At 41.5% G+C, this 26,421-nt stretch overlaps 1 protein-coding gene across 11 annotated transcripts in view; it reads left to right on the top strand.

The window, feature by feature from the left end:
* The window catches only part of sick (sickie), a 274,376-nt gene that overhangs the window by 221,138 nt on the left and 26,817 nt on the right, over window positions 1-26,421 (top strand). For 6 of the 11 annotated variants that reach the window (XM_089258232.1, XM_089258228.1, XM_089258229.1 and 3 more), the window contains 6 exons: window positions 3,025-3,623; window positions 3,683-3,827; window positions 4,670-4,972; window positions 5,123-5,149; window positions 10,859-11,262; window positions 11,432-11,583. In XM_089258232.1, coding sequence (XP_089114358.1) covers window positions 3,025-3,623; window positions 3,683-3,827; window positions 4,670-4,972; window positions 5,123-5,149; window positions 10,859-11,262; window positions 11,432-11,583 — 1,630 coding nt within the window. Of the gene's footprint in view, window positions 1-3,024; window positions 3,624-3,682; window positions 3,828-4,669; window positions 4,973-5,122; window positions 5,150-10,858; window positions 11,263-11,431; window positions 11,584-21,957; window positions 22,189-26,421 lie in introns of those variants that run through there. The other 5 variants (XM_089258234.1, XM_089258230.1, XM_089258233.1 and 2 more) reach the window with 2 other exon arrangements.

Here is a 26,421-nt window from a genome sequence, read left to right as displayed (position 1 = left end):
TCACATTCAATTCTATAAAAATTAAATTTTTTAAAGACTTTCATTTCGATTTTGTTCAATCGAGTTTTCGCGCATTGCTCCAAAGTGTTTTGTTGTTCCATTATTTTGCTAGTGCCAACAGTATTTTCACTTCATTTGGCTGTGTTGAATGGGGTTTCATATTCTCAATTGCCCCATGAAATTTGATTTGGCCAAGCACGCGAAATGCAAAAAGCGAAAACCGCGAATCGCCAACTGCAAATGCTCACAGATTTTTTTGGCTTTTCTTCTTGGTTATTTTGCTTTCACCATTCGCCATAAAATTTAATAAAGGCAATTTAAAGCAGTCCCTGTTCCAGACAGAGAGAGAGAGAGAGAGAGAGAGAGAGAGAGAGAGAGAGAGAGAGAGAGAGATTAGATCTATGCGCTTTTGATTCAATTGCACTGGGCAGGCTGATAAATTAGATAATTGTGGTAGGTGGCTCGGCGGCTTTAAGAGCTCTGCAATTTCCGCTGAATAGTGTGCTATGATTTAAGCGCGTGAATGAATCCTCCGGTATGCGGAGGGTGCTGAAAAACAGCTGTCTGGGCCATAAAACGCAACTACGCCCTGGCAAGCAATTACCGTTTAGATATGCCAGCTCTCTGTGAGGCGGCAGTGGAGTGGCGGTGGAGTGGGTGAACCACACAGCAATAACAGCGAACAAGAAGCAGCACAGAAAAAAAGAGAAACGAGCTGTAACTGAGACGTCCACTCCAGGAAGGGTGCTCAAAAGCCGAGTAGGATGAGGGGCAGCCCTTGGAAATATGCGTGACTGTCTGCTTAACGTGTGTGTGTGTGGGAGTGTATCTGTGTGTAGGAGAGTGAAAGTGAGCGTCAGAAGTGACACATAAAGCTCATAAATTGTCGCACACTCAATATGCAAAGGGAAGGGCTAAGGGAGGGGTGTAGAGACAGGGGTTGGGGTGGGGGCAGGCGGGGGCTGTAGGTCGGTAAAATCAATAACGATTGCCACGTCAGTTGGTGGCGCTGGCAAATGACCCACATGTGCCCCAACCCAAATGGCTTTCAAACGATGACAGACAACTGCCAGCGGAAAAAAGGAAAATTGAAACAAAAGCAAATACATATATTAATTTCTATATGCAACATATGTACACTTTGAGGAAGAAGACGTATGAACCAGAATTTCTACAAACTGAAATGAGTTCATATTGTCAATTGGTATATTCTGGTAAAATGAGGAAGTGCCTCAAAAGTTTCTATTATTATTTATGATAGACTCGAGCTTTTCTCCAAGTGTACCACACATACCTATATCGCATATGTATATGGCTTTGCGCGTGAACTCGCCTGAACTCTTAAGCTGCAATTCATTTGAAATGCAATACAAAAACCTAACAGCTGACCATTCCAATTGCCATTCCCAGCGGAAAACGAAACGCAAAAAGAAAATGGCGCATAAATTTGGAAAAGCTGTCGAAAAAACAGCAGAAGACGTCATCAGAGGCAGCAGGAGGCGGGCAAGGGATATGCCATTAATAAACGTTAAGAAGGCTAGGAGAAAGCAGACGGTAGCCATAACAGAAATAAAACACATTTAGAGGAAGCTTTAAATAATTAAATATCTTGACTAAATAATTAAATTATATATATTTACACGGTATACAAATGTATTATTCACTTTACATATAAATGTACTTATTTATATATATATTTATGTCTGATATGAAATGTGATCAATATGTTGCTCGAGCACAAAAAGAGGTAATAAGATGCAGCAGCTCGCATTCAAACATACACAAATATTGACATTATAAAGTCAAGTTTATAGCGAGGCTTTACTTTAGCTGAACAGAATAACTAATTCTATTGAGGTTACACTCTGTTTCAGTGAACGCTCCAGTAACCCTTCGCCATATTTTATTCGCCTGTCTATGCCTTTTGTGTTTAAGAGTAGTTTACTCTACATTACCTCGAGCAGTACCAGCTCGGGTCCTACTATATTATCCTGCTGGCAGGAACGCATTCGTAATATATTTTTCTGTGGCAGCAGCAAATTCCATGCATGTCCGGCTCGAGGCGGGCTTTCGGTTCAGTTGGCCTTTACTGTTTTGGCCAAAGCTCTCGAGTCGGCAGTTGGACCAATGGTAAACTAATTTCATGCACAGAACGTAATTTGGTTGGCCGGTCGAACAACAACAACGGCGACGAGAGCTGCAAAGGGCCATAAACAAATGGCCCGCGGTGCGCTTTAGCGTGTTTTAGCTTATTTTTGTTTTTTAGGTGTTTGTTAGCGTTCGTGTCGAGCTATTTAAAATTGTTGTTGTATAATTTTTAATTTAGTCACTAATTTATGCAGTGGCTCGCAGCACGTGTTCGGTGGGCGGGGAACATACTTATTGCCAGCACTGTTGGCAGTCAGACGTGGCCAACATATTTGTGTAATTGCCGCTTTTAATTGACAGCCATCCACATGCACAGGCCTGGGGTGTGAGCTGAGCTGAGGTCAGCTCTTTTAGCAAGACAATTAGGCCTCTGTAGTTGAGAGTCCTTTCGAAACAGCTGACCCTAATTCATGAGTCCATTACGAGCGTGTAATATAACTGAGAATCAGTTGAAATGGTAAATGAACATGGGAGTGGGCCATTGTGGGCCATGATCGACTGAGTACTGACTTCGTAACCCCTTATGCATATATAAATACAGTGGAATCCGGTTATGACTTCGCTTAGAGCGTAGAGACAAAAATTAAATATTAAAAAAAAAGTTTGGCATTTGGAGTAAATGCTCATGATATTATAAGTAAGTTTTCATGAATTTGTATGGGGTATGTCAATATCACCATTGAGATAAGCAATATAAAATCAATAATCATTTGTGTCCCTCTTCCTGACGGAATAGACTTTGAGAGAATTCATTGATGAGCATTATTATACGTAAATTAGCATATCTACCTATTTACCTTGCCAACTGCCACCACACCTCTAATTTACTCTCTTTCTCTCTCTCTCTCTCTCTCTCTCCTCTTTTCTCTTGTGCAGCATTCGCAGCAGTCGCGGCTCGCTTGATAGCATTGGCACTGCTGCCAACGGCAGCTCGGCGGCCAGCCAGGCCAGCTCCAGCGGCGGCTCCAGCACCAATCACAGCAACAGCAACAGCAGCAACATCAACAACAACAACAATAACAATAATAACAACAACAACAACAACGGCAGCAGCAGCAGCAAAATGGACGGCAGTCCACATCACCGCCCGGGCTCACGAAACGGACGCGACAACTGGACCAAAATGCCAGAGCCGCTCAACGGGCACAAGGCGGACAAGTCGGAGAAGTCGTCGCCGTCGCGTCGCAGCATGGGCGGCGGCAGCGGCAACTCCTCCAAGCAGAGCTCGCCGTCGGCGTCCTCGTCGCGCACCAAGGGCGTGCCGCCCAGCTTTGGCTATGTGAAGCGCGCGAATGGCAGCATCGCCTCCACGGCGGAGCAGCAGAACATAGCCATGCTGATGGCCGTGGGCGGTGGCCAGGGCATGGTCAACGGCCTGCCCTGCGGCCGCACCGCCCACGTGTCTGCGGTGCCGCGCACTGCCAGCGGCCGCAAGGTGACAGGCGGCACTCAAACTCTGCCCAATGACATGAACAGTGAGTGGACAGCCGCCCCCCCTTGGTCCCATTTATTCATCTGAGTTTTTCCCTTTCAGAGCTGCCCCCGAACACGCAGCATCGCAGCTTCTCGCTGACGGGTCCGACGGCCACACAGCTGAGCCAGTCCATACGGGAGCGCCTTGCCACGGGCTCGCACAGTCTGCCCAAGCCAGGCAGCGATTTGCACGTCTTTCAGCACAGGTAAGATTGTTGGGAAAGTATATCAGGGTGTATAAGGAAGTATAAGAAATAAATCGATAAGGCTCGCCTTACAATCCGTTAGCTTGTTTAGTAGCTAGTATTCATCACTCTATATAGACTGTCAATAACTCAATCAATCAACACCCAGACAGTCACACTTTTCACTTATGTTAATCACTTTAAGATTACTTCAATTGAGTCAATATGCAGTCAGTCAGTAAATCATTAAAACAGGTAATCAATAGATAAATCAGTCAGTAGAATCTTCAATCACAAATATAGTCCGTCAATTAGATATTGAGCGAACATGCTGTTAGTCTTTCACTTAAATATTCATACTAAATCATAATTCACCTCTTCAATCAATGCATTACTCTATCATTATATCCAACAGTCAATTACAGAAATTATAATATGTACTATCTAGATATTATTACATCTACTTATATCATCAATCAATAATTCAGTCATATTGTATATAAAGTAAATATATATAGAAAAAATATAGTATTACGAAATTAACGTATATGCAGCATCAATCATCTAGTTAATGAATGAGAAGAATACTCAAAGAAGTCAATCAATTAGCCAGTTAGTCAATACGGTATTCAATCTAAAACTCAGTTCTTAATCAAATAATCTATTGAGCACTCTATGAGGCATTCAGTCATATTGACTGAATAAACAATAAAACAGTCAAATATTTTTTAAATATCTGTAGTGGTCAATAATGGTTCTCTATTACCGACATCAATCCATGTCAATCAATGTATCAAATGCAATCCTAACAGTGAAATGTCTTTACTTACATGATATTATTTGCTCTTCCCTCCACCCCATAGAATCTCGACTCGTGGCGGCGGCACTCGTCACGATGGCTCGCTCTCTGATACCCAGACCTACGCCGAGGTGAAGCCCGAGTACAGCTCGTACGCCATGTGGCTGAAGCATAGCAATACGGCGGGCAGCCGCCTCTCCGACGGCGACTCAATCGACCAGATGCAGATTGGCTCGCCGGCAATGACTCGGCACGGACACAAGATGCTGCACAACCGCGGCTCGGGCACAGTGGGGCAAATGCCAGTGCAGGGCAACGAATCGCCCTACGTGCAGAGCCCGCGCATGAATCGCAGCAACAGCATTAGGTGAGTCTCCCCTTCGAGCATAATTTGCATTTGATTGAAGCATGTATTAGCGCCCTCTCTCTATCTCTTTCCCTCTGTCTTTTATCTATCTCTGTTTAACTTTCTTCCAACTTCCATTTTTTGCTAAACCTTTTAAATTCCTTTTAAAAGCTATCTGAAAGAGCGGACATATCCAAGGTGACTTTGCCTCACAATATCCACACTCTTCTATGTATATGCATGTGTATTTGTGTGTGTGCCACGCCCATTATTAACGTCGCAAACAATCAGCTTCAGTCGGCACTCGGCGCACTTGTCTCGCACTTTAAAAGCCTTTGCCGCTTGCAATTTACATTTGCATCTTGCACACTTTACAGCTTCGCCAAAAAAGGACGATTGTGATGACTATGTGTGTGTGTGTGTGTGTTGTGAGTAGCAGACGTTTGGCTTCAGACGTGGGGTTCCCAATAACCTAACATATGGTCGGGTATGTGGTCCATACCATGTGATCTAGTAATCGAAGGCGGTATAGTCGATATACTCTTCTTGTCTATATAGTCTTTATTATATTACTTAATCTAGTTTTGTGTTTAAGGTAAGGAAGAAATCACATCTGATGGAATTAAGTCTTTATATTGTGTGGAATAATTACATAAATTGATCATGTGTTACAGGAGGGAAATCATGGGATATACAATGCATGAAACCTTTCAATACAAATTTTCTTAATTGCCTTCAATTTCCTATTTAATTTTCGCTTTTTTTATAAATCGCATATAGTCTAGCCTTAAAGAGTACACAAACAAACATGTTCAGCTACTTGTTTGAATTCTCGCACATTTCTTTGCTGTCAGTTTGCATACCGACGTGTGTGTATGTGTGCGTGTGTAAGTACTTTTGCTCGTGTGTGTGTGTGTGTGTGTGCTTAATGAGCTTGTTCTTCACGTGCGCGCCTGCAAGTATGCAAACAATTTGCAATAGTTTAGCTTTTACGGGCACTCGACATGTGCTGGCTGTTGCCGTGTCTCGCGTTGCATATTTTAAAGCTACAGTGAGGCCCAGCGAAAGGCGACAGCCCGTGCGCTCAGCTAGTTAAAGGGAGAACGCTTCAAGCGCTGGCATCCACAGCAGGCAAACAGACAATTTGAAAGTTGGGTGAAACTGCAAAGTGTGCAAAAAATGAAAACGAAACACGAAATGGAAAACGAAATAGTGGAAATGGGCAAAGCCCGACACATAAGTGTAAATAACAACGTAGGACAGTCGCAGAGGGAAGGAAAGAGGGCAAAAGAGATTATTATTTGACATGTCAATAGGTTTGTGAACCTTTGACTTTTCCATGCAACAGCCACGGCCACAGCCGCAGCTGAACTGAAGTTGTGCCTGGGGGCTGCCATTTCGTTGTCGATGTTGAGTGTTGTTGTTGTTGTTGTTGTTGTCGATGTTGCTGTAGCTGTTGTTAATATTTTCAACTTTATTCTGGCCACATCAGCAATTCGCAGTCGACGAGTCGAGAGTCGTCCCTTCAGCTGGGTGTTGGCTCTCGAGTGCTTCATTAAAAATTGTTTCCCAGCAAAAGGTGATAAAAAACAACAACTAACAAACAAGCAAGTTTTCCAAAGCAGCAAGGGTAAATACAACGTTGTAATGCGACGAGGTAAAGATAGAGATGAAAAAAGCAAATTTAACTGGACTTCAAATAGATTCGAAAGCGAGATTAAAATATTTCATTCACTTCTGTTTAAATTAAGTTTCCAAAAAGCTAGCAGCACTCGAGTCCTATAAAGAAAAGAAGAAAAGAAAACAAAAAATTAATTAAATTAATAAACAAAAAAACATTGAATTTAATCAATTTAAGTTTTTAGAGTGTCAAAGTACTTAGTTCAATTCCTAAACACTAAAATTCGAATAATTTTGAGAGAGTTGAATCATAATATATGATTTATTATAATATAACTTTTAAGATTTGCTCTATTCTTATTATAGTATTCGCATAAATTTGAGTGAAATCTTAAGTTTTTTTTCTTGTCATCTTTCTCCTCCCACTCACATCCTTACTTCCGTACTTAATTGATATTGTAAAAACTAAAGCAATTTTCATCTGATTTTGCTTGGCGAGGCATCTTCTATAGATTCATATTTTCATTTTACTCGCTTTCAATTTTATTCTGATCGAAATGTTGTTCACATTCCCAGTGCTTACTTCTTGATAGTCGGTTGCAAAACTAGTTATTTGTCCACATAATCTGGACACATGTGAAACTAGTTTAATTTATACATTTAAATCATCTGATGCAGTCCTGATAGGGAATATAAGGCAGAAGAAAAATGAAGTTACATTTAGCAAAACCGAAAAATGCTTTATCGCTGGACCGCACTCCATGTCCCAATCCTTTGACTAGTATCTGCTGAAACAGCTCTTTCACACTCCGCCCACAGCTGGGCTTGCTGTTTGCCAAGGCAACTATATGCCAGCCGTTGAGGAGTGAACTCTTGCTTTCAATGCATCAATTATGCAGGAGGAAATGGCAAGTGGAAACAGCAGCAGCGACGGCAACTAGAGCAGCAGCAACCAGTTTGGTGGTTTGTTATCAAATTTTACACCACAGTCGAGCAGAGCAGAGCAGAGCAGAGGACGTGGCCAACACACAGAAACTGTTGGCCAAAAGCCCCAGAGCGTTAAGTAAACGCCCTGAAGCGTAGAAAAACCCCTAACAAACAAACAAGCATACAGAGGGCAGGCAGAAGGACAGGCGGACAGGCAGGGAGGAGCTCAGGCGAGCACACATGACGTATACGTAATATTAGATTTGCATGCGAAATGACAAAATGCCATTAATGCCAGCTAACAGCACACAGCACAGAGGGGCAGCACTGCCAGTGGCAATAGGAGTGGCAGTGGCAATGGCAGTGGCATAGAGAAGCTGAGCCAGTAAATCGGACAGCACAGATTTGTCCAGCCTTGTGCCCGCCCTGCGGCCCGCTGCAGCAGCTATCCCTTTTTTGTAGTCCAGTGTGAATTCTGTGGTCATTCGCCTCAGATTTATGAGTACACTTAGCGAAAAGCTGAAGGTGTGAAATGCTATGTTGGACATATCTTTAAATGCACATTCGGAATATTTCTTCAAATTAAATTTTGTATTTTTTAAGCAAATAATATACTTTATTTATATTTATATTAAAATATTATAATAAAATAATTATTATTATACAATATTATTGTGCAATATATTTTTATGGAGATAGAACTCGTTTAAAAAGTAGCTTAAATTAAAATTGATTTTGGCAGCAGTTACATATTTTTCTCTGTGTGCACATACAACCATACCCTTTTTTTTCGGCGAGTGTAACGTATTATATGACAATTTGTCGAGGGATTTTGTATGTGAGCGGCATGTGTCTGTCTCACTTATGCCCTTATCAGCACTCACACACACACACAGACACGCACACTCGTTAACTCACGTCAATTTGTCGCCGGCGAAAATTAAACGGAAATTTGCGACGAGTATGAAAATATGCAGCGGCTCTGATTGCGTGCAGATTGGCCTAATAAACTGCACAGACCGCAACGGAAATTTGCAAATGTCTGGCAAGCACACACACACACACACACACGCCACAACAACCACCTGATCACATACACACACACACACCCAAACACCACTGAACATAGCAACAATCTTGTGGTCAACTGTGTCGGCCAAAATATTTTGGGCAATCGGAGCAGCGAGCGTTCGGCACCGCAAGTGCAGAAGAAGCTGCATTAAGGCTCGTTGGCATACAGGAAATTAACAATGCATGGCTTGAGCCGAGTAGAACTCATTAAAGCAATGATTCCAGCTTGAATTATATTTGATTTACAATTACGAGCTATTCGCATGCCATTTATTAACTTTTTACGGCCTTCAAACTGCCATGGCATGTTGAAAGCCTTTGAAGTGCTTAAACATATTAAGTGAACTTTTTGTCATCAGCCCATGTTTAATGCTTACTACATTACTCAACTATGAACATCAATTATGCATGCACATTATTTTTTTAGTATATAATTTGTTTTGCTTGTATTTTCTTATATTACAATAAATTGTTAATGGCCCACAGGCAGAAATGGCTTGCTAACTATGCATCAAACTATATTGATGGAAAATTTAATTAATTTCCTAATCATATTACAATATACTGGGAATATTCTATAAATACATACATATCAAGAGTAAATAGCTTGAGAGATGGAAACGACAAATATAAATAATGATGCGTAATTTTAAAGGTAGTTGCTCAGCTATGTCTTTGTTTTGAACAGTAAATGTAAAGAATGTTAATTCTTGTTAGAGCTATATATATGAATAACTACATATACATGAGCATTTTTTGATATTTGGTATTTACATTAAAATTATTACGATAAAACGGTATTGACTCCTTCAATTTCAGTTCGACAATCGTTAGAGCAGATTTTAGATGAGCCTCCAGATTTTAATGTGACTAATTTCAATTAGGCAAATATTATTGTTCATTAAAACGAATCAGTTATGACAAAGACGATTTTGGGGTCAATAAATTTATAATAAATTTTATTTAATTTAACTCATTCATTAAATATGATTTCTTTAAATTCTTGCAAGGACTAGCTAAGCTGTAGCAGAAATTTTTATACCCTGAACCCATTGAAAATGGGAAATCAGGGTATAATGGTTTTGTTAAAATGTATGTAACAGGCAGAAGGAGGCGTGGCAGACCCCACAAAGTATATATATTCTTGATCAGGGCGACGAGCTGAGTCGATTTAGCCCTGTCCGTCTGTCTGTCCGTCCGTCCGTCCGTCCGTCCGTCCGTCCGTCCGTCCGTCCGTATGTTTGAACGCGTCGATTTCAGAAGATACAAGAGCTAGAGACTTCAACTTTTTTTTAAAATGTCCGTATATATCACGCGGATATCGAGTTTATCACTAAAAAACGATAACTCATTCCGATACTTTTTTATCGATAAAAAACCTTATCGAAGATCAGTTTAAAAATTATATCTCCTACATCTTTCAAGCTAGAGTCTCCAAATTTAAAATGTATATTAAGACGCATGTCATACAATTTCGGTTTTTGTTTAAATTTACCCCCCACCCCCAAATCCACCCCCTCACCCTCATCTTTGTAAAAGTCGTATATCAAATACTAGAGACTTGTGCTTCGGTATACACATACATTTAAACAATATGAATACGTTCTGAAAGTTTCATTACGATCGCACGTCTAGAAATTAAATTATTCAACAAATAAGTTCTCCTAATATTGCCAACACTGCAGCGCAACCCAAGCGCAATCGCCTGTATATGTGAGTGTGTGTGTGTGCGTGTATTTGTTTGCATGAGTGCGTGTGTGGGTGCTAATTATTATTGAAATATCAGTTGCTTGTAGGGTTCAGGGGATCTCGTAGTCGAGCAGTCTCGACTAGAGCTTTCTTACTTGTTAGAGTTAAGAGAGATGAAAGATGAAAAATGAAGAAAGAAAAAATCTTTAAAATATTTTAAATCTATTTTGTTTACCGATATTCTATATATTTATATTTAATTTTAAACACTTGAAAAGACTTGATGCTATTCAATTAACTTCCATTATTAATTATGACGGCTCACGGGATATACTTTTTAATCCTAGAATATATATAGTCTTTTATTTAAGCTAGTTCTCCAAAAACTTAACTGTTTAACTGTATTGTTTCACTGTTCTTCTTGGTTATGCGTAAACACAATTTGGTTGTCAAATTTATAAATGTGGATGTCCGAGCCGTACGCAATTCTGTCATATTAATAGCCACCCATACACACACACACACACACACACACACAGCCATAACAAGATCTGAAAACTAATCAAATATTTCGATTTGGCCTTTTGCAATTACCCGCAGATCCACAAAATCAGAGAAAATGTATCCCTCGATGCTGAGTCGCGGCGGCGAGGTCGAAATAGAGCCGTACTACTGCCTGCCGGTGGGCGCCACCAATGGAGTCCTCAGCGCCCAAATGGCCGCCGCAGTGGCCCAGGCTCAGGCACAGGCTCATGCCCAGTCGCAAGGGGGCAGCGGCGTGGGCGGCGCTGCGACAGCGGCAGCTGCAGCCGTCGCCTGGAGTCAGCCCACCTCGCCCACGCCCCTCAACCGAGGCCCCTTCGCCTCGGCGGCGAGTGCGCTGTCGCCCACACATGGCACAGCGGCAGCGGCGCTGGCAGCGGTGGCAGCTGCGGCAGCAGGAGCCGGACATGGCGGCAGCAATGCATCACATCGTCTAACATATCCCAAAAAGAATGATGAAGGTGAGTTATGGGCAGCCACAGTGAGACCTCGCTAAGAGGAACAGAGAAGAACAAAAGAGATCAGCGATATATGCATTGCTTTTGTATGATTACTGTTCGTTGACAGAGTGCTCACTGTACTTATGCTACGGATAAATGCTAAACTGCCCTCTCCTTATACCTCTTTCAGTTCATGGCAGCGCCGCCTCGCTGTTATCCGGCGGCAGCTCGTTGTATGGCTCGGCGGAGGAGCGGCAGGCGCACGAAATACGGCGATTGAAGCGCGAACTGCAGGATGCACGGGAACAGGTGCTCAGCCTGAGCAGCCAGCTGTCAACCAATGTGAGTAGCGCAACTGCCAAGCTTGGCTATTAAATTCGAATACGGTTGAGTGCCTCTCGACTGTCGTTAGCTAAACCTGCGAAAGATGCAGGGATATGCGATAAAGTTTTCCTCACAACATAAAAGTTTTTAAGGTGGACCAGGAGGAAATTATATTTTGAATGCTAGCTGCGTAGGTCTTTGTCTCAATACGAAAGCGTGCCTCAATTATGGGTATATAACGGAGAAAAGTCCTATAGAACAATAAGTTTGTCGTACTTGTATTGTTAAGTTGTTTCAATTGCATTCAATGCAGTCAACACTTATTTATCTTTTAGAATCATTGATAAAGGCACGACGATTCGTATGATACACATAATTATATCACAAAATTGAAACCAAAATCGATTATTCCAACAATAAATTATTAATAGCCAATCCACCATTTTTCATCGATTAATTTTTATACCCTGAACCCATTGAAAATGGGAAATCAGGGTATAATGGTTTTGTTAAAAGTATGTAACAGGCAGAAGGAGGCGTGGCAGACCCCACAAAGTATATATATTCTTGATCAGGGCGACAAGCTGAGTCGATTTAGCCCTGTCCGTCTGTCTGTCCGTCCGTCCGTCCGTATGTATGAACGCGTCGATCTCAGAAGATATAAGAGCTAGAGACTTAAACTTTTTTTTAAATGTCCGTACATATCACGCGCTTATCGAGTTTATCACTAAAAAATGATAACTCATTCCGATACTTTTTTATCGATAAAAAACCTTATCGAAGATCACTTTAAAAATTATATCTCCTACATCTTTCAAGCTAGAGTCTCCAAATTTAAAATGTATATTAAGATATATTTTATACAATTTCGGTTTTTGTTAAAATTTACCCCCCACCCCTAAATCCACCCCCTCACCCTCATCTTTGTAAAAGTCGTATATCAAATACTAGAGACTTGTGATTCGGTATACACATACATTTTAACATTATGATTACGTTCTGAAAGTTTCATTACGATCGTACGTCTAGAAATTAAATTATTCAACAAATAAGTTGTCATTATATTGCCACTGCAGCGCAACCCAAGCGCAATCGCCTGTATATGAGTGTGTGTATATGCGTGTGTTTCTTTGTATGCGTGTGTGTGCGTGTGTTTGTTTGTATGCGTGTGTGCTAATTATTATTGAAATATCAGTTGCTTGTAGGGTTCAGGGGATCTCGTAGTCGAGCTGTCTCGACTAGAGCTTTCTTACTTGTTTTAATTTGAATTATCGTGTAGCTCAAATGAATCACATGATTCAATAATCTATGAAATGTTTTCTCTTGCCCTCCCTAAGAAAGTCAAAGTCACTTGAATCTCTCCAAATATATTTGAATTTTTATTTGTTTATAAATATACGACTAAATTCATGTTCTGTATACTAAGGCCTCCGGTTTCCAAAACAATTTTATACGGTCCTGTATACGGTCCACCCATAAATGAGTGCAAACATAAGGAAATCTTTGCCTTCTTCACATTTCCGAACTTGAGTTGGGCATTGTAAACTAAGTATGAAGGAAAACATTCTTTCCTCGCCTTTAGAGCAGCTCAGGTAGCCAAAGTCCTTTCTTAAACGCTCATTGCTTGGCCATAAATAATTGATCGGCATATATTTTACAAGTCCTTTACAACACTGTCGCAAACTTGGCCAATTGCCAGGGGACACATTCATCTGCTGCCGCTGGCGCTGCCACTGCCGCAGCAGTCGTAAAAAGGCTGCAACACTTGGCGGCAGCTGTTGCAACATTTTCCGCATTTCCATTGCCTGCTTTGGGGCGCGCCTCAAGAATGCGCTCGAACAGGGCTGCGTAACAATGTTGCGGCTGCTGCAAGGTAGTTAAATTGCTGCCGCATAGCTGGTGCTCCCTCTCTCCCTCTGCTTGTCTCTTTCTCTTTCGCTCTCGACTGCTGAGAATGTTGGCTCACTTCAGCGTTGATTCGGTACGCTTATCGGCGTCGCCGTCGAGTCGCATTTTTGTCAGCGCAACTTTTACGGCACGTTGCCTTCGCATCATATTCCCAACTAGGATGTCTGCACTGCCTGCCACGCCCCACAGACCAAACGCACATCCCCCCCCCCCCCCCCCTGCCCGTTGCTGTGTCTCAAGTTGTCAACGAAAGTCACGCAAAAGTCTGATAAACTTCCCAGGCGCTGAGACAAATGGACTGCAAGCAAGGAGCTGCGCTTCAGAAGCCCTCGCGACGCGTCGTGTTGGGGGGAGTACTTATGAAAAGTTTTGCCTACTTTCAGTCAGTGGAAAAATGTTCTCCATATGACCGAGCGCCAGTTGATTTCATTGTTGTTGTTGGCTGCGTCTCCTGCTGGATGCGCTCATATCTCGAATAGCTCGTCAACAATTTTTTGGCTCACAAATGAAATAAACTTTAAATTGCATTTCATCAAGCAGTGGGCAATGGACGGGGGGAGGGGGGAAGAGTTAGTCAACGATTTTTATGTTACTTTACGTGTTGTTACGTCGTAAATTCTTTTATGGGCCCAAACCTCGCAGCTATCAAATTTATCGAGGCCAGCCAGACAGACTGAGAGTGGGCCAGACATCTATTAGACATTTTTCCAGACAACATAAATCTGTCGCAGCATGACTTTAGCTATTGCATTGGGCTGGGGGTGGTGGGGCTAGCTAGTGTCAAGGTCGAGGCGTACGTGCAAATTGATACCCTGACGGCTCTGACGGCTTCTCAATATGAAATGAGTCTTTTTATTGAACTACAAATTGCTCGAAAGGGTTTTCAGGCATTTGTCAGTTCATTGAAGGGAAACACAGATATGCAATTACAGGGTATCTCGTCCAGAGTCTTACTCGCTTAATTTACGGCACGCGCGAATCGATAAATGCGACAAAGCTTCAGCTCTGCATTCGATCTTGGAAAACATGAAAAGGCTGCCACGCCTCCAGAATATCTGAGCAGGCGGCAGCGGGAGCAACTGGTTCTACTTAGCTGAGCATGCGAGGCAGAGAATGGCAATGAAATGCGTTTCGCCGTTCGTTTGTTGCCTGAGACAAAGTCAGCGAGAAGAGAAGAATAAATTGCAACGGAGTTATGTCTGTACGGCGTTTGCGCTTTTATGGCATTGAGAGGGGAGAGATAAGGGGCAGGGGGCCTGCTTGATGAGCCAATGATATGTGCATAGCTGAGAATTTATGTGGGTTGCGTCGAAGTGGGTCGACTCTGCTGCAGCCTGAGAAAGAGTTGACTTGAAGACTGGCTAAAGAGTGCGTAACGCTTAGGTGAAACCCTAGAAGGCACTCTAATGTGGAGTACAATTTTATATAATTTATATTTTTTAAGCCGAAAGCCTAATTCAGTTGCCAAAGCTTAATTCTTAAGTTAGTATTTATTTTGGATTAATTCAAATCTCTAATAAATAAATAAAAAATGATCATGCGAGCAGACTTAAGATCGTAATCGTCCTTAATATAAGTAGAAGCATAGTTCGAGAGAACGGTATTCAAAAAGTTTAGTATCGTAGAATAAAGTACTGATCCTAATCGGAAATCGATAAACCACATAATATAATATATTAGAATGTACTACTTAGAAATCTATAGTACAGTATTGTAGAATGAACTAATAGGTCCAATCATAATTAACCATTTAGTTTAAATAGGTTTTTTTTTTTTTGTTTTAGCTATAGTTTGAGAAGTCATAAACTAGTATGTCCCATCGATAAACTGATAATTTAACTATACCAGTGTGTCAAAGGTACATTTCGAGAGGCACAAATGAACCTATGAACTGGGTCTTTGTTAAACTTTATGAATGAAATGGCCTCATCCGATGAAAAATCACTAATGATCCTCTGAAGTAGCTCTTGAACTAGTTCCTAACTAAAAAGTCAAGCTAATTAAATGAAGTAGTTATACAAACTTAACTTCGGCTTAAAGTGTGTAACGGATCCACTGAACTAGTTCTACAAACTTAAATAAAGTGTGTAACTGATGAACTAGTTCTTCAAACTTAAATAAAGTGTCTAACTAATCAACTGAACTAGTAATTCAGACTTCATTTAACTTTGAAATACCTCATTTCAATCTTGTAAAATTAGTAAGTTAATTTATTCGAGGGCGGTTTGAATAGCTCCCAACCTAACGACAAAGTAAAACAAGTAAGAAGACTCTAGTCGAGACTGCTCGACTAGGAGATACCCTGAACCCTCCAAGCTGATATTCTTATCATTCTGCACTTCTTTTATGCACGCACACATACATTTACATGCATCCACCCTCACACGCCCGCGCTCTGCTAACTGCGCAGTAAGCAGCGACTGCGCTTGGGCTGCGCTGCAGTGCACTGCAGTGTGGACAATAGTATGAGAATTTACTTGGTGAATAACTTCTTTTGTAAACATACGATCTTAATGAAATAATAATTTAGGGCGTAATTATATGGTCAAAATATGTGTACATTCCAAAGCACAAGTCTCTAGTACTTGAAATACGTTTTTTACAAATTGGGGGCGAAGGGGGCGTGGTATCCAAAATCTGTTGATTACAAAATGTTTGTATTCATCATATATATATACACAGTAAATCTGAAGTCTCTACATCTAATAGTACTTCAATGAGGCTCAAAAAACAAAATCAATTTTTCGATTATTCTCGATAAAAAAGTTATCGGATGAGTTATCGAAAAAATAAAGCAAACTCGTACTGCGTATGGTATACACGAGTATGCACACAAAATTTCAGCTCTCTAGCTTTCAATATCTTCTGAGATCTCGAGTTCATACGGACAGACGGCGGAGCTGACGGCGTACGGACGGACGGACAGACGACAGGGCTATTCGACTCAGCTTCATCGTGCGATCAAGTTAAATATATACTTTGTGGGGTTCTCGATGTTCCTTCTGCCTGTTACATACTTTTACACAAAACAATTATACCCTAATTTCCCATTTTCAATGGGTTCAGGGTATAATAAACTTAAATGAATGAATGTTTATTTTTTCGGCAGCTTTCATCATCGGCTTCGGTTTATATTCGAAATGAAAAAACTTTTCCTTTCCTCTACCCTATTCAGAGCCAGCACGAACTGTGCTTCTTTTCGCGCTAATCGCTTAAAACTTGTTTGCTTAGCCCGTGAATATTTTTATGGCCACAAACTGAAAAGTGCAGGAAACTTAAGTTGACACATAAAATTGACATAAAATTCTGCTAGTGTAGGTTCAAATGCAGGCGAATGCTCTTTCGAATCCATTTAATTAAGCCCTCAAATGGCTTTGGCAGCTGCTCAAACTTCTGGCCAACTTTGTTAGCTTGGCCAATTGCCGCATGGAAAACTTCAAGTGTTGCACAATTGCAACTTTTGCCAAGACGCAGATTCCCCCGACCAGACTTGAAAAGTCAGCATCAAATACTGATTGTTTTTAATGCAATCACAACTGCCACGCCCACTGCCTATGGGTGGAGGCAACAAGAAAAAAGAGAAGCTTTTTAATTGCCTAATGATAGCCACGCAGCCTCGCAGTCAAGTCGAGTCAAGTCTGTGGCTCAATTGTGCTGGCGCTTAATTAATTTCTGCTATGAGTAATAAACGTCATAAATGCCAATCGTCTGCCACATAGTCATAGTTCCATACCGCCCCTCACCCGCCCCTCCTCTCTGTCTGTCTGTCTACCGTCCGCATTCAACGTTTGTGCAGTATATTATTTGCTATTGGCTTCTTTTTTTATTGACAGACATCTTTGCAATTTCACTTTGCGGTCACAATAGTTGGTGCCACCCCCCTCACACAATAGTGTGCCCTAGCCCCCTACCCTTTCCCCTAACGGCCACAGTCGCCCATCTGCACTCGTTTTGTCAGTTTTTTATGGTCTTCTCTGGCGTCAGATGCAGCTTAAAGAGTTATAGACGCATTAGATAAATGCCTGCGTGTCTGTGATGGAAGCCCCAAGTGGGGGAGTGGCAGTGTGACAGAGGGGAGAGAAGCTCGAAAAAATATACGACAGATATGAGTCTATTCATTCATATTTTTATTCATTTAATTTTTGTTTACTATAAAGAAGGAATTATTTGGTTGATTTTAAGAAAAACATTAAATGATGGTACGACTAGTAAAGGGATAAAATTATGATGGAATTATAATATTAACAATACATATAACAATTATTATAATTATAATTGTGTGTATCATAATTAAGAGGGTATTCTTAAATGAAATGAGTACTAAAATATAATGATTCAACTTAAACAGTCTTAAAACACTGCGATTCCTCAAACTTCTTTTGTGTGTGATGTATGGTAAAGCAGATAGTTGAGATTTATTGCAAAATATATCTGATAGCATACACATGTTTTTGGGCACCCATTCACAGATAGATGATTTTATTTATTATTTTATATAAAATATATATTCCACATATTGCTTTCTTCACGCGTCTACATAAATCAAATAATAAAGAGCAAAAACTGAACAAACCAATTCATCACATATTTCAAACTTAGTCGAATATGAAGGAAATGTATTATTATTTATTGTACACAAATACATGCATATATGTAAATGTATTCATTATTTATTATATATAGATAGACCCATACATATATATAATAGTATGTACATACGTGTGTTTAATCCTCAACTTGCTGAAGATAGTTTAATTTATGCTCCAGTTGCATTTAATTCTCGCCAATCTCTGGGCTTACGCCCCCAGCTCATAAATAATTCCCCAAACTTTTTCGCACCCTTCCACTCCGCCCGTAGCACTCTCGTTCTGTCCGTTATCAGGCTAAGCTTTATGGCAGCTTATGATGCACTCTTGCCAAAATAGCTAAAAATAAAGGCAAAGCCAAGAGGTTACGAAACTCCCAACCTACATCAACTTTTGAGAGAGCGACCGAAACCTCAATTGCACAATCTTATCGCGAGCCATAAATATTATATAAACGTGTGTGTGTGTGTATGTATGTATGAGTGACATGTATGTATTAGACACACCACAACCACAAACCAAGGCACTTCACTAAATCCAACTGAATCGTGTCTCGAGCCACGCAACGCGCCCATTTATCACGCACTCCGAATTGACCCGAGTGACCGTTGATAGAAGTCCCCTCCCCCAAAGCCCCTCCCTTCTCATCAGTCTGTAAACTTCTACACACGCCTCGGCAAGCGATAAGACAAAGACTCGTCACTCTTTGTGGATCGAAGCTCACGCGCCGAGTCTTTGGGCAAATGATTCGCAAACAGCGAAGCAAAAGACAGCGAAAGAGAACGAAAGACAAGGGAAAGAGACGGACGAGGTCGACTTATGGTAGTTGATTTTAATTGATTTGGGATTAAAGACAATTCGCCTGTCAATATTTGCTGACACTTACCGACTTGAAATATGAAAAGGGTTGAGCTAGACGAATCTCCGATTCTGGCTTCACAGAAAGCCAGCCATGTGCCCAGCACACAGAAGAATTCCCGTACGAGATATTCTATTCCATTTGTTTATGTCGTTTGCGTAGCTCAACTATACAAATAATGATATAATGGTCTCTTAAATGGCTGAGCTGTTGTGAATGGCGAATGGGAAGTGGCTGGCCGAACGTGCGTCTGTCTGTCTCTGTGTGGACTGTGTGTGCTATAAATCATCAATTAGTTCAACTATTGTCTATTGTCTTACTAATGAAACCCATTCTGCTGCTCTTTTCTCTCTTTTTAGGTAAGTACTCTTATGACTATCCACTGAGTGTTGCTCGAAATGGGCAACTTGAGAATGGGTCTGGCCTAAAGGTAAATTTCTTGCATTTAAATTTAAATTTATTCGAGGCACCTGTGCGGGTGGGGATTACGCTAAGTAACCTTGCTCTTCTATTCTTATTTAGTTAAACAAGTACATATAGAAGGGAATAGAAAATAATTTAAGCAACTTATTTATAGAATAATACATATATAGTATGTACTGCGCACAAGCATTTCCTCATATTGTATATGATTTATATCTCCCGGGCAGTGATAGTGGGGCTTTTATAAAATGTTTTTTTAATATTGTTTTTTATCCAATATTCTAGAAATAGTACAAATGCAAATGAATACAGAATAATAGATGTTACACATATGATTAATACATATAGAAACGATAATGAAAGATCTAATAAGTTAAAATATATCTCAGAATTTCTCAAATAGCTGAAATCTCTAAAATAATTTTAAATTTCTAATTGCTCATTCGACAAACTCTTAGTGTAAACCTCGTGCAACAATATCTATAATGCCAAAAGCAATTCTTATTCATCTACAATCTCAGCAAGTTAACAAAGAACAACATTTGGCTTTAAGTAAATACTTTGTGCACAAATTGTGGGAGGAAGCTCTTGATCCTCCATCTGAATTCGTAATTCCTGAAAGCCTTTGCCGCATCAGGGAATCAATTGATATGCTGCCAGTTGCTAATAACCCATATCGTTTATATGTATGCCAATAAGTCGACTCAAGCGCTCAACTTATGCCAGTCAATGACTCTCAAAGCTTACCCCTACTGGCTGTGGGTCCCTTTGGCCCCACCCACCTCATCCCCATCCAATCCTCGCCTATCGCCTGACTCGGCAAAAACAGTTCCATAAGTCAAAGCAAATCGTTTGCCAAATAAAAATACGAAGTGAAATCTTTTCTTTTTTGCCTTGGCAAATGTCGAGGCCAAGCTGGTTAGCCAGACCATGTGCCCCGCCCAGCCCCTCTTCGTCAGCCAGGTCAGGCCATTGGCCAACTGCGTCTCAATTTGAGATAATCAATCATTTTTTAGTTGCCCCACTCAATCGCTCACTCTTCCTTCCCGCGACTCGTTAAACAAACCCCCAAAACTTTTTACAACTTTATTATGTTGATGCTCTGATGTCCGCCTCCTGCCCCCTTCTCCACACCCATGTGGCTGCCTGGCTCCATTGCGATTTTCGGTCTGGCGGGAGGACTTTGTCGCTGACTTTGGCGCCGCAGCGTCTCGCGCTAAAAATAAATGACGCCAGGACATAAAGTGGCAGGACATGCTGCAGCGCCGCCTGCCCGCTCTGTCCACTCTCTGCTCAGGCTTTGCGCTCCCCTCTGCCCGCATCTGCTGCTGGTGCCCCTTGGACTAACTACGAAACACAAATTTGCAATTTTTTGTTACTTTACTGCGCAACTTCATCGCCGCCATCCTGTTTCGTCCTTTCCACACAGGAAGCTGCCTCTGTCTTTTTTTACGCCCTCTCCATGAATAGTTGGGGCAGACGACGACGACGACGGCGACAACGCCGCCAATTTGGCGCCAGTCTGCGGCAGAGCTGAGCTCCTGTGGCAACAATCGACCCGTCGACCCAATCGGCTATGCATCCTTTGTGATGCCCTGTAGGGCATTGGGTTAGATTTTCGGGCGCTTTTATTGTGAAATTTGAGAACTCAAAAACTGAGGCACTAGACAAAAAATCTAGTATAGTGAGTTGAACGGAAAGGGAACGAATCTGTTAGGTATGATATGATATAATGGGATGTGAATAGATAATAGATATGGCAGATATTATAATACATGCCTGGTATCACACTTATGGTAGAAATGATGGATGTGTTAGCAATGATAGATATGGAAAATATGCCATAAATGATATTTGCAATCGATATATTGATTTGATGGATAGCTAGAATTTATTGATCAGATAAGTATTAGAAATATACTAATCATTTAAGTCGTTAATTGGCAATTAGCACATCATAACTTAATTCTAAACACCTATTATATTACCGTCGATCTACCTATTAAAGGTAGCAGTACATTATTTAGACAAATAACGCCTTAAATGCATCCATTAAATTCCTTATTTACAATCTTTTCTGGCACATCCTTCACATATGTCGCATATATTTCTCATATTACTGTTATATACGTCGCCTCTATAAATATCCTTGAGACGCAATCGAAAATATTTATAGCGTATCCTTGATGCCATATGACTCCGCACAGTTTGTCTCGATTGCCCGACCTCCCCCTCCCTAAAACGATGTTTGTTCCGTTGTGGATGCTGTTATTTGTTTTGTCGCCGTCGCCGTCGCCGTCGCCGCCGTCAAGCCGCCAACGCTGACGCAGACGTCGACGTCTCCGTCGTCGCCGTTTGGCCGCCTGCAGCTGCTGTTGGTTGCCTGCCAAAGGATTTCTTTTCGATTCGTGCGTCACATTCAGTTCCGCGTTTGATGCGGCAGTCGACGGCACGCACGCAATACCAGCAGCAGCTGAGCTTAGCAACATGTTGCCAGCACACTTCACTTGCCGTTGATCGTAAGCACCCTCTCTCGCTCTCACGCTCTCTCGCTTGAACCGTTTCGCATTACCGTTTGGCTCTCACCACTGATCTGGCTCAACATGTTGTTAGTACTGCGTCAACTGCTTAGTGAGGTGGACGTGCGCGCCGCATTTTATTCGATTTCGACTTCGAGTTCGAGTCGATCGTTCGCTCGTATCTGCCGCGGAGTATCTTAGCTCGCCGCGCCAAACGTGAGAGTATACACGACTACGTGCGTGATCGTGCCTGGTGTTGTTTATTTACTCAACTGATTGGCGGAGTGCGTGGTCGAAGTGTTGCCGCGATTGTGATTTGTGAAGAAAGGTTCATTGAGCATATTTTTCCTATTGTTGTTGCTGTGTTTGCACAGCTTAAATCTATAAATAAATCAAAGCCCTCTGGCTGGAAACGTGTTTTGTGTAAATACTTAATGCCAAACCGGTCGCCCAGCAAACGTTCTTTTGGGTGTAAAGTTCGGCTGGTCAGTTCAGGCAACAGCAAAGCGCCGCCCCAAATTAAACACAAAAAATAAATTATCTGCCTCGTATGTGACACAGAAAGATAACGACAAAGTTGCCAGCAACTGTTTAAATTAGCCACGAAAAAGCTTCAGATAAATAAGATAAAATCAAAGGCAAATAAACAAACATGTTGCCGCAACATTGGCGATGCGGAAGCTGTGCGACGCACAGTGGAGCAAAATACAAACAAAGTGCATTAACAACTAAGTGAACCAATAAACGGCCTCAGTGCGGACCCATTGCTGGGCTATTCGATATATCGGCAGTGACTCGACTAAAGTTACACACGACTTGCACAATCAGCGGGCTGCAGACTACAGTGGTGCAATACATACGTATTGTATATGAACCAGGGGACGGGGTAGAAATCTGCAACATCAGCTCTGAAAACGGCGCAGGGGAAAAGCGATGCGGCTGTCATAATGAAACGCAGTTATTGTTTTCCATCAAGCCGAGCAGACAGAGGTGGAGGTGGAGGGCTGCCGAGTCGCAGAGGGGGTCAGACAACAATATATGAAAAAGTGCAACAATGGCAAATTGTTTAATGGAGCATGTCGAAATGAGCAGCGCAAATTGTTGCCAAAAAAGGGTGCAATAAGTCAGAGGCGTCGCCCTTAAAGAGGGGGCTACATTAATGAGAGTTGTTTATAAGATGACAAAAGAAAGTTAAGTGCCATGAAAACGAAAATGCAGCTGGCATGAGGTAGACTCCAAAATAAGAAGCTAATATAGGACAAAAGGGGGCAAAAAATATCGGTACATACATATACATATATTCAAAGTTATATATCGTGTAACCGAAATGGCTTCACATAGAAGAGTCTTGCGTATAAGGGAGTTGTCGAGCCCACAGGGACAAACATAATATTGATATAAAATTATTACATAATTCTCAAAACCTCCAAGTAGTTAAGATCGTATCTGTTTACCATTGTTATATGGTGTTTTTAAGTGTTTTGTTTTCTGGGATGACCAACTCGGACGTACACACCGTTTATAACGCTCTGAGTCTAACCAAGCCATAAAGCCGTATCTTTACGATCGTATCAGTCCACTCAATGGCAGTCTCGGACCTTCTCTATTGTAGAGCTGACTTCTCTCTAGATGTGTATATGTGTGCACACCTCAACTGCAAGGAATTGTCTGCGCTGTTCCATTGTTTCCTGGATGTTCGGGTTTTTTGTGTTCCCAATGGATGCTACCTGCTTTATAGACAACATTCGCTAAGTTCGTATGTGTCTCTGCGCCGTTGCTCCTCGATTAGCTGCATTTTGTTTTTGTTTTGGCTTGGCATTTATTTGTTTCTCTTTTATTCGCTAATGGCTCAAACTCTGGCAGACAAGCCAATATATCACGGAGAGCAGCAAGCGAATCAAATAAAAGGAAATAATCAAATTAGGTCTGACTGTACAGGAAAAAAAAAAAACGACAAACTGAATCCGAAACAGAATGCCCAGCACCCTCACAGACTGCGCACATGTGTGCCCACACCGACAGCCGTGTGTGTGTGTGTGTGTGTGAGAGAGAGAGAGTTCCTGTGCCTATATGGAGGTGTTGCCTGAATGTCACCCTCCGCGGAAGCAGCTCGCTTTCATCTACCGTCTCACCCTCAGCCTCAGCCTCAGCCTCAGTGGCAGATCAATTAAGTGAAAACTGAAAGTTCTCAGTGTGAATTTTGAGGGCTGCCCTACCCTACGCTACCCTACCGTGCTGTGTCGTCCCAGTCTACCCACACCCTCTCCTGCCCTACCCTAAGCTACCCTCACAACGAATATGCTTTTGTGATAAATTCTTATTAGAGTTAGGCGCCTCGACAACGTCCAGGCATGCGGAGAGATGCGAGATGCAAAGATTTATGAGCCTCCAAACTGTTTTTGGATTATAAATAATATTTGAAGTGAGAAATTCGAGTGGGATGTGCATAGGGAGGCGGAGACCGTTTACTGAAGTATTTTAATTGAAAAAATTGCAATTAATTTTCTTTTTATTTTTAATTTGTTCCCCCCTCATTTTACGTTGCGCCTTGATGAAGATTGATTTTGCTTTCGCAGCTTTTCACCTCATGGAAATTTTAAATGTGTGAGCGCAGCTAATCGAAGTTGTCGCTGCGCCAGCGAAAGAAAATTCGCGTTTGAAGTTTAGCCATTTTCATGAGTTTTCGCTTTGAACTGGCTGTCCAAAAGACTTGACGGCCAATTTCCTCGAATGCATCGCTGACAAAAGGCCTTTTGCAAATTGCAGAGCCCACTTCCTTATGGCCCAAAATACAGACATTTAAATCAATTGCGCTTAAAGTGCCGCTCCCCTGGCACTGCAAGCGGAGTACCCTGCCAATGGAGTACTTACAATACCATAGGCTTTTTGGGTTTGTGGTGCGTTGTGTTTGCAGGGAGAAGATAACTTTTATAAGATATGACAAGATATACTATAAAATAATTATTGAATTATATATTTTTTTAAACTGGTAAATGGGCAAAGTATTTAAATGTTTACAAATTGTTTATATTCTTCTCAATCCGATCTGCAATGATCTAGTCCCTAAGCTAAGCTTACTTAGGAATTTCATAAATGAGAAGCAAATGTTAAGCTTCAATTTGGCTGTTAGGGTATTCAGCTTGCTTCGTAAATGCAGTCGTGCTTTCTCTGTTTTTTTTTTTCCCAAACATTTTCCACTGATTGACTTTGCTCGACTGTCGTTTACAGCATTTATTTGCCATGAGGCAGTGCTCAAGAGCTGCAGAGTGAGAGAAAAGGGCAGAGAAAGAGACGCGAGTGTATATAGAGGGGGAATGAAAACATCTCGATTGCATGTCAACTGCGATTGCCCACTCTTCCATACTGAAACCCCCTCAAAGTGGAGCCCAACTGTCTGGGCGAGTTCTTTGCTCAGCGCATGTATTTGGCATTGCTGCGTGTGTTTGCATAGATTACATGTAAATATTTGGCCAGAGCCAACAGCGAGCACCCTGCGCGCACATTTCGCTGTGGAAATGCCCAAGCGGCAGCAGACTTAATTAATAGGCAAATTTAACACTGGGGCTCAATTGCTTTGTGTCCCAAAATCATATCGAGCCCGTCTGGACTCCGCCCCGGACGTAGGCTAATGACCCGAAAGCCCAGCGACAAATCGAAGTCGAATCGACAGAGCAGCTCTTACCTGATTGGCACTGGGTTGAGGCTGGGAAAACTCTGTGGCAGCCTCTTCGGGCCGTGTTTAATTGAGGTAAACCCGGCAACAGGCGAGAGCCCAAACAATATTTCAATATTCTTCTCGGTCTGCCAAAGGAAGTGAATGAAATGAAATGCAATGAAATGTTAATTAACAAGGCAAAATACTAGGGTTAAAGAAAGAAGCAAGCATAATGGAGCAGCTAATGATGGAGGAAAAGGGAAAATGGAAAAGGCCGATAAATTTACTATTATTATAAGTATGTATACAGCGAGAGGAGTACAAGGGTCTCTGCACTCTTTCACTGGGAAGCTGGAGGAATATAAGAGAAGCTAGGAGAAGAAAACGATTTCATACTCATAGGGAATTTAATTTGAATGTATAAATCATTTTTGCTCCCTGTCCATATTACATACATACATTAATGAGGATGGTGGAGAATAGAGAGATATTTATAAGGACTAGAAGAAAGAAAAGGTTTCATTCCCTCTCTATAACTAGATTATTTACCTCTCCTTGTATACATTCTGCTGAGAAGAAAAGATAGGAATAGAAGATAGGCACTAGAAGAAAGAAAATGTTTCTTTTACTCTTTATAACTTGATAACCCTATACTCTAAATACTGTTTTGCAATTTTACCTCTCTCTATATACATATATATTCTGAGGATGCTGAAGAACGAAAGATAATTGTAGGGACTAATTCATTCACTCTCTACAAGTAGATTACCTTTTACTCTAAACACTCTTTTGCAACTCTCCCAATTGAAGTCTTTTAGCGAAAATGAATAACAGCTGTCAGAACAGGTCTTCCAGCAATATGATAATGTGCATAATTCCCGGGCTGAGGCATGAGTGGCGTGCACT

This window comes from Drosophila navojoa, chromosome 3 (assembly GCF_054131105.1).
Source record: "Drosophila navojoa isolate 15081-1374.11 chromosome 3, UAZ_NAV_1.0, whole genome shotgun sequence".
Taxonomy (NCBI): Eukaryota; Metazoa; Arthropoda; class Insecta; order Diptera; family Drosophilidae; genus Drosophila; species Drosophila navojoa.
The sequence above is the reverse complement of the archived record's forward strand: the minus strand, read 5'-3'. Positions and strand labels throughout refer to the sequence as shown.